The sequence below is a fragment of the Austrofundulus limnaeus genome, unplaced genomic scaffold (genome assembly GCF_001266775.1).
Source record: "Austrofundulus limnaeus strain Quisiro unplaced genomic scaffold, Austrofundulus_limnaeus-1.0 Scaffold457, whole genome shotgun sequence".
In the NCBI taxonomy this organism is placed as follows: domain Eukaryota; kingdom Metazoa; phylum Chordata; class Actinopteri; order Cyprinodontiformes; family Rivulidae; genus Austrofundulus; species Austrofundulus limnaeus.
In genome coordinates, this window is record NW_013952859.1 from 53,941 (window position 1) to 62,676 (window position 8,736).

The 8,736-nt window shown below is 43.4% G+C and overlaps 1 protein-coding gene across 1 annotated transcript in view; it reads left to right on the plus strand.

Moving 5' to 3' along the window:
• LOC106529636 (ras-associated and pleckstrin homology domains-containing protein 1) overlaps window positions 1-8,736 on the plus strand; it is a gene marked incomplete at its 3' end in the record, with an annotated part of 65,283 nt that overhangs the window by 47,051 nt on the left and 9,496 nt on the right. The window contains 6 exon segments of the mRNA XM_014025115.1: window positions 44-149; window positions 258-452; window positions 2,004-2,428; window positions 2,851-2,937; window positions 3,683-3,757; window positions 7,000-7,077. Coding sequence (XP_013880569.1) covers window positions 44-149; window positions 258-452; window positions 2,004-2,428; window positions 2,851-2,937; window positions 3,683-3,757; window positions 7,000-7,077 — 966 coding nt within the window.

Consider the following 8,736-nt stretch of genomic DNA (forward strand, 5'->3'; position numbering starts at 1 on the left):
GTGTGTGTGTGTGTGTGTGTGTGTGTGTGTGTGTGTGTTGTAGAGTCTGGATGATGGCAGGCCACAGAAAGCTCTGCAGAAGCCTCCTCTGAGGCAGGAGACCAACATAGCCAACTTCTCCTACCGCTTCTCGATGTATAACATTAACGGTGAGACATCTCAAGTGTCCACATCAGGCTAATAGCAGAAAAATGTCCAAAGAAGTGTTGTCTCATATCATTTGCCCCCCCCGCTCTACATCCTTTTGATCTGTGCAGAAGCTCTGAATCAGGGGGACACGGTGGACCTGGACGCTCTGATGGCTGACCTGTGCTCCATCGAGCAGGAGCTGAGCACCATCTCCAAACCCAATTCCACCTCTCGCAGCCAGGGCAAAAGCCAGCAGAGGGGCCTCGGGGGCCGCAGTGCCAGCTCAAAGCACACCGGCACAAGTGGAGGAGGAAGCAGCGGAGGTAGACCCATAGATTTATGTTCGCCTATAAAATACTGCGCTATAAGCAGGGTTGCACATAAAATGTTTGGTGTGGTTCTCAGGGGAGAACCTAGGGTTGTTGCTTGGTGCTCTTATTTTCCTTCAATCGTTTAACACATTTATCTATAGGGGTGTCCAGGCATTTATTATCACCCTGTTCTGTTTTATGACTCCTATCAGCTGGCAGTGTTTCGGGACATCATGCCAAATCAGAGTTTATTTTTTTTACTCTGCATATAATTTGTAAACTACCTAAGTGTCCAGTGGGCTGACCCATGGGTGTATGTCATATAAAAATCACAAACTGAACATTTCATGTTTAAATATCTGTTAGATTATACATGTCCCTGAGATGGGCAGCTCCTGTAGTTTGACCTTCTAGATCTTTGGCCTTGTTTAAACCAGATTTCCACACTCTCCAGACCAAGCAGCAAATATCTCTTTTGCACAGAACAAATCTTTTATTTGTTAGACTGATTTCTTTTTTTAAAGACTATTTTATTCAAAAATATTAAATGGTTTCAGCTCATGTAATCATTTAAAATGATTTATTCTTCATATTTTATCATTCATTGAAATACATTCATCCCAGAGCAGCTGTGTCACAGTATGATTCTAAATATAAACATGGTTAGCACATCAAGAACCTTGTTCTTATCATAAAATTGTGAAGAATGAAATTTGTGGATCTTTCTGATAAATTAAAATAACATTTAAAACTCATTTACAGAATATGGCAAGTTTTTATTTTTATTTTTTTTGGATGGGGGTGACGTTAAACAGAGACTCATCTTTGCTTTGATATGGGGCAAATAAATGTTCTTCTGTTAGAGGTAATATGGTTTAGAATAACTCCAATGGTGAATCTCACAGAAAGACTCACAGCCTGCGTGAGCTGAGGTGCGTTCCTGTCTCAGGAAGAGAGTTTAGTCACTGATGCAAAGTTGGACAGATCTGTTTGATAACAATGCTCTGAACATATATTTAATATAAAGTTAAAGGTTTTACAGACCAAAGTCTCTGGTAGTTCAGGAGCAAAGATGTCCTGACTGATCGCTGGAGCCGCTGCTTCAACCTGTCTCTGCTGAAAACTGCTCTGACTGAAAGTCCCGCCCTGCTCTGCTCTGATTGGATAAAACGGCTCTGGAGTGTTTTGATTCGTTGAAAGCAGTACATCAGGGTCCCGCTGCCCTCCACTGACAGAATGACAATCCAGTCAAACCAGTGAGGCTGGATCATTATTTTTTTGTTTGTTTTTAAGAAATCAGGTCACATTTGCGACCCTGCTAGCTGTTGTTTTCACAATCTCAGGTACAATCTTAGGTACCCAAGGGAGCTTTATGACATTCCATCTGGTGCGCTTCTTCTTTTTTGATTGCACATGCGCACCACTTATGTGCAACTCTGGTTATAAGAGGTTAAATTATAACCTTTTTTTGTTTTCCCAGTGTGTTTTATAAAGAATTACCTCCTCAAAGAGTGCAGGTGGTATTTTTTAGGACTTATCCCTGTGTTGAAACCTCCCTGACAGGAAGTAGCTGTAGCAGCACCCGAGCGTCACCAGCCAACACCGTACGAGGCGGCAGCCTGAACGCTCGGCCCGCGGCCTCCAACATCTCGCTGGATGACATCACCTCTCAGCTGGAGAGGGCCTCGCTCAGCATGGATGAAGCAGCACGTCAGACGTCCTCTTCCTCCTCTTCCTCCTCTTCGTCCTCGGTTTCCTCCGCCACCCTCAGACGCCCCTCCTCAGGATCTGGGTCGTCCGGCAGCAAGCAGCACCGGAGGACCGGGTCGGTGGGCACCGTCAGCGAGCAGGACGCTCGGTCCCAGCGGTCCAGCGTTAATTCAGCCTCAGCTTCCAGCATGGACTCCCTGGACACGGACAAAGTGATGAGAGGAGACGCCGAGGACCAGAGCAGTCCCAGCAAAGGACAGAACCAGACCAGCACAGAGGTACACTACTCCAGCTTAAAGCACTCTAGGTTGGATTGAGGAAGTGCGTGTCCGTGTGAGAGACGTCCAGTTTCAGTTTTTTATTTCCGCCATGTTATCCCCTACCTTTCTAAACTCCTGTGTTCACGTACTAAACATACTGGCTCTCTAACAAAAGCAAATTATCCTTCTTAAAACAGGTTTAACCTGCTGGAAATGCAGCAAATCTCAGCTAACACATTGCTTTTAACTCTCAAAGCTCAAAATGAGGGAAAATAAATAAAGAAATCTTGCATGTCCTGTGTCTCTGCCCCTCCCCCTCTGCATGTGATTATTTTGTTTGTGTTTTGCATCCTTTGATGTATCACTGACCTCTTTCCCCATACACACACACACTCACTCACTCACTCACTCACCCTGCCTGCACCTCCCGACTTTCCCAGCATGCCACTCTGCGACGGGCCAACAGTAAGAGAGCCAGGCAGCAGCTTGATTTCACCTCACGGGAGGGTGAAGTGGACCGGGCCACTGTAAGTGCACGTGTGTGTGTGTGTGTTCGTGTGTGTGTGTTTGCGTTTGCGTGTGAAGCTGCACATTTTAATCCTAAGGTCTAACAAAATCTGAAAAGGTTTGAACAGAATGGAAAAAATTACAGCTTAGGTTTGCGAAACTTTGACAAAGCCAAACATTTTGTGGTTAATCAATTTATGTATTATCACCCTCTGCTGAATGATTTGTAGTTTATTCATTTGTCTGCCAGATTGGCTAAATATTTCATGAACCACTGGACACACTTTTATACCTGGTCCTTTCTCCTCATAAACACATCCATACTTTAAAATTCTGACACGAAAGGCAGCGGGCGATGTGCATTTTTTAGGCAAAACTATTTTGATTTATATTTGTATTTTCCATCCTGCTTCAACATTTTCTGACTTGGTTGTGCTTTTAAAACTTTTTTTTGCACGACAGAGAAATATTTTCTTAAAGTGCAGTTTATGATGATTAAATCCATCATTTCCTGACAGATTAGCTGTAGGCTGTTGTAAAATAGGATTATATTATGTCTTCAGTTCTAATGCTTCTCACTATCATTGCTTCTTTACCCACAGCTGCAGCTAAATGCAGAATCCTCTCACTTCACGCTTCGTTTTTCTTTTTTTCTTTTTTTCTTTTTCTTTTTTTTTTTTTAGATCAAAACACCTGCTATTAATAAGCCTCAAAGAATCATCTGGCACTGACTTCTCCATTTTTTTGTCTTCTCCTCACCCTAAGCATTCCTATCTGGATCAAGAAACCTCGCTCATTCTGAAAAGCATAGCAGGAAAACCTTCTCACCTCCTGACCAAGGTGACTTCCTCTTACACTTGCTGATTTGTGTGTGTGGGTGTGCGTGTGCTGCTCCTTCCTCCTGCTCTGCATGCCTGTTAGGATACAAATCTTGTCTTAGCTGGTGGGTATTCCCTTCTTGTGGGAACCAAGTACCTAGTCCCCATGGAGCGGGTTGGGTTTAGGACCAAGGTGTGAATTGAGTTCAGGTTAGATTTAGGATCAGGTAGGTACCTGTGAGGTTAGTTTTAGAGTAAGGGGTCAGGGTTAGGCTGTAGAAATTAATATAAGTCAATGCAATGTCCCCATAGAGATAGCTGTACTAGACTACACACACACACAGGCTTTCTAACAGAATCAAATTTGATTTGATTTTTTGCTAATTAAAATAAATTCAAAGAAGTTTCATCTTGATTGACTTGATTATTGTATCGACTTGTTAGTATCATCCGACACTTTGGTAGATAGTGCATGGTTATTCAACTGGTGGCCTAGGGGGCACATCTGACACACTGGGTGACCTCAGTCTGGCCCACTGCTTTTTTTTTAACCAAGGGGGAAAAAGCCTTGGTAGACATTTAAACAAATCTGAAGTGACAAACATTGTTATCAAAGATGTGATCTTGTTACATAGATCTGTGACAGGACTATAAATCTCAGTCTGCCTTCCACTGAAATCAAAACTAGATTTTAAATCGTGAATTATTTTTTTACATAGCATCAGTAACTGCCCGCCCCCTCCAAGAGACCTGATTGATGATGATAAAAACTTGGTTTCTCCTCTTTTTTTGTTTATGTACTAGAAACGTTAAAGTGACTTGGGGTTTTCAGCTGAATTCTGTTTAACGTTTTAGAGAATAAGCCAATCAGTCTTTCTTTGCCAAACTTTGACAACTGATCAGTGTCCTCCTCCCCATCTCTTGCTCTCATTGGCTGTAGTCCTAACACTGGTCACACTTACTAATTTTCTAAGAGTACTGCCATTCCAGACATTTGATCAGAGTCTGTTGAGTGTTGATGACTCATCTCTGTGGTCACACAAGGGAATTAACGAATAATCAAATTAACAGTTTTGCATCAGATCTGGGCCAGTTTTCAGGACCTGCGTCTGCTACCGCCAACTCATTGAGTCATTTAAATCAACCTTCATCCTTCTGGAAAACTAGAGCTTGACCTTGTATGTTGTCAGCTCTAAGACTCTGTCTTGGAGAAAACAAGAGCTAGAAAAATGTAGCATTTTATGCAAAAATGGGAGTTGAAACAGAACTGAACTGAAATTAGCTTTAGTAGCTGAAAGCTGTAAGTAGGATATGAAAACAGATTTAGAGTCTGCTGAAGTAGATTTCAGTGAAGTGTTTTTGAAGGAATCAAAGAGCTCTTGTTGTATTTTGACGGAGATATTGTGTGCAAATAAAGCTAAATATTCCAAAACCATAAAAGGGACAAATACTAAAAGTCATAGCACACTATTCTTGATCGAGCTGAACATTTGGACGTGTAATATTTTATTCCTGGCATTTGTATTTCCGGCACTGGGGGCTAAGGTAGTTTGGCGGTCTTCTTCCGCGGCTAGGTTTGCGTCAGGAACAGCATCTGTTGTAAGATCGTCGCCAAACCTTTCCTGCTAATTCACTCGCTGTGGCGACCCCTGAAGGAGGAGATTTCTGGCGTTTGCATTGAAAGCTTTTGGTTCRTTAAAAAGCAGCAGAAAAGTATCAGACTCCTGCAGCGCTCAGGCTAACAGGGACCCGCTCAGCAGAATCCAGAATCTCAGAAGAAGCTGTGCGGCGGAGAGGGGAGCGAGTGCGAAGACATCAAAGGAGGATGGTGCCAAGATTTCTTTCCCAGCAGGCAGAGGAGCTTTTTAATTTTTGCTGCGGTTGTGGCTGAGCCCGTGGAATACGAATCAGCTTCTTGTTTTATAAAAAACGAGTCGCAGCCGTCACATGTAGAGGAGATCCTGGAGCGGAGGACGAAATGGAGAAAAGGCACACGCAGATCTTTGTGTGTGTGGTTCGACCCGGCGCGACTCTACAAAGCTCCCATGAACTCTCAATTTTCTTTTACTCGCTCTCACTGGAGCGGCTAAAAGCCTTGCCGCCGTGTGTTGGCTTTTATTGCTTTAACGCGTGTGTGCGTCTGAAAGTTGCTCAGGTGGAAAAGTGAGTCTGGGTCAACGGGGGGGGGGGGGGGGGGAAGGGGATGGGCTCTTGAGATGAGAGGCTTGAGCAGCAGCACCCTCGTCTCTCTCTGAACTACTGTATTTGCACACAACGTGAAATATTCAGCACTCCACTCGTCTCATTCACCCACATTCCGCTCCATCTCCCCACCACTGTCGTTTAGCTCTGTGGGGGAGGGGGGAGGGCATGGTTCTCCCGCCTCGTGCTGATGGGCTAAAGGGGTTTAGATGAGAGGTGCCTGCTGGTTGGCCGAGCCTCGACTTTTACTATTTTTGCAAGATGATGCTTCCCATTGATTGGGCATGCTCCCAAAGCCTCTGCTGCTGTTCTGGTTAGGGGGGGCAGGGGGGCGGGTTGGGGGGAGAAGCATCATCGTAGCATCTCATCTGGGCTTTTGTCAAGTCGTGCTCATCTGGAGCACACGTGGGTCAGTGAACCGCCACAAAGTTTCTGCTCAGCACCATCCCGATCCGTATCGTCTCTGATTGATGGAACAGCTGTAACCTTGTTTCCATGTTGTGTTTATTAGGAACCGTTTTGGACATTTCTCCCCCTTTTTTAATTTATTTTTCTTTTACGACATTTTTTTTTATGTTGAAGTGAACATGCCAGATTCTCTTTTTGAAGTCCCCTCGCATTCCTCTGCAGCCTCTGTAGGGATCTCCCACCATTGTTTCCCCCCTCGTCTCCAGGATCAAACAGAAGCTGCTGCAGCTCTAAATAAATCCAGTCTGAAAGCGTGAACCAATGATGGAGCGCCATTTTTTGCGGCAACCCTGGACCCGTGTCACTGCTGACAGAGGTTTAAGCAGCTGAGCCGTTTTGTTTTTGTTTGCCTGAATGTTTCCGTGTTTACACCTGTAGGATGGAGGTGATGGCTTCTTGTTGGAGGGGGCAGGTAAGCAACCAAATATGGGTCCGTTTCTAAACTTTGGGGAATAAAACGCTTTTTAATGAAGACGTGCGTGTTCATGGTGTCTTGAATTAAGGAAGGGGCGACTAAAGACTGATGATTTTAGGTTCTTGTGTGTGACAACTTGATTCACCATGCTCCTTTTTCCTCCTTTTGTGTCCAACTAGGAGGAACAAGCCGCCAAGCTGAAGGCAGAGAAGATCCGAGTCGCTCTGGAGAAAATCAAGGAAGCTCAGGTCAAAAAGGTAGACAACCCCCCCCCCTCCCCCCTCGGTTCTCCTCGCACAAAGACCTCTGATTTTTATATAAGACGTGCTGTCAGGTCCTGTTATCTGCACGCCGCGTTTCTTTTGAACTTCATTCAGATGGCGGAAGCACGACGGGGGGAAAATAGGTCATTGCGGTATTTGATCTGCCGGAGAGGCAGCATGGAGACGTGTTTTTTATTTTTTTTATTTTTATTCATTTATTATTTTTTCACATTTTGAACATGCATTCGGAGACAAACATATGTCTCCGTTTTGGGAAATGGCTATAAGCAGATCATGTTTGTTGGCATTTCTCTCTCTCTCTCTGTGTGTGTGTGTGTGTGTGTGTGTGTGTGTGTGTGTGTGTGTGTGTGTGTGTGTGCGCACTGGGGACTGTTTTAGTGAAATGGCAGGACTTAAATCTTAAGTAGATGTAAGCCACTAATACAGCTGTGACAGAAAACACACAGATGTTCTTCATAGTAGCTATATTTTTCATTTATTTTATTTTTATCAGAAATGTCTAATTTTATTTTAAACTATTATCTTTTGCAGAGTAGTTTTTTTTTGGGGGGGGGGGTGGCCTTTCCTCTGAGAAATGTAGGTCAGGCTCCCCTCGTCTGAGATCCTCGTCTTATCCTCTTATTGGTTTGAGCTCCGGTTCAATCATTCATCCCAGCCCCCTGATTGGACATCAGGGTTGAAGTGGGAGGGAATCCAACAGCTGGTGGAGGAAGACACCCCACCAGTGCGGGTCTGAGGGGAGGTGGGCTTGGCTCCATCTTTTGTCACGCTTGGATGTCTTTAAAGTCCTTAAAGACATGAGTAGATGTTTGATGAGGTTTTAAAGCGGTTTATAGAAACTAGACATCTGTCTGAATTTGTCTGTTAGCAGAATGTTCTGAGAACTGCTGGATGGATTTTAATGCAGTTTTCAGTTAATAATCACTGAATGCATCTCTGCAACTAATGAACTTTTGGAGCCAACTACATTCAAGATGTCTGCGATAGCCAGCTGATTCTAGAAAACAGAAATGAAAAGCTCTAGCTCAGTCAGTTTTACAGATATCACGCTGAAGTTTGATGCATTAGTAGCTGAGAGTCATTCACAAAATTTGATGAGATGATCTTATTTGAAAACTCTTGCATGACGGGCAGCGGGCAATATGCTACAAGGAATTCTAGTTCTTTAGTTGTAAATAGCATCTAGAGTTTCTCAAATAAGGACAATAGTTAATTTTATGAAGATTTATTTTTTTTGTCAGGTGAGGGGTACAGAGATTAAACTCTGGTTTAATATTTTTTTTCTTCATAAATGGTTTCCAGGAGGCGTTTACTATAATGGGCCTTAGACAGCTGAACAGATTTAGTTGTGTTAACATGCTGTGATGATCAGAGTATTTTAATATAATTTAAAATAAAATAATAGCAGACATTTTGGTATCAGTTCTCAGAGATGTAGTTAGTCTCATAAATCTCTCTGAATGACTCTTGTCACACTGGCACCAGGCTGAAGTAGAGAATGTTTTTGTGTAGGACAGTGTATTGGCAAGAATTTGGCGATATGATACATATCATGACAGAGGGGTCACGATACGATATATCCCGATATATTGAGATACTGTAAGCAAGGCAATATATTGCAATATATTGCGA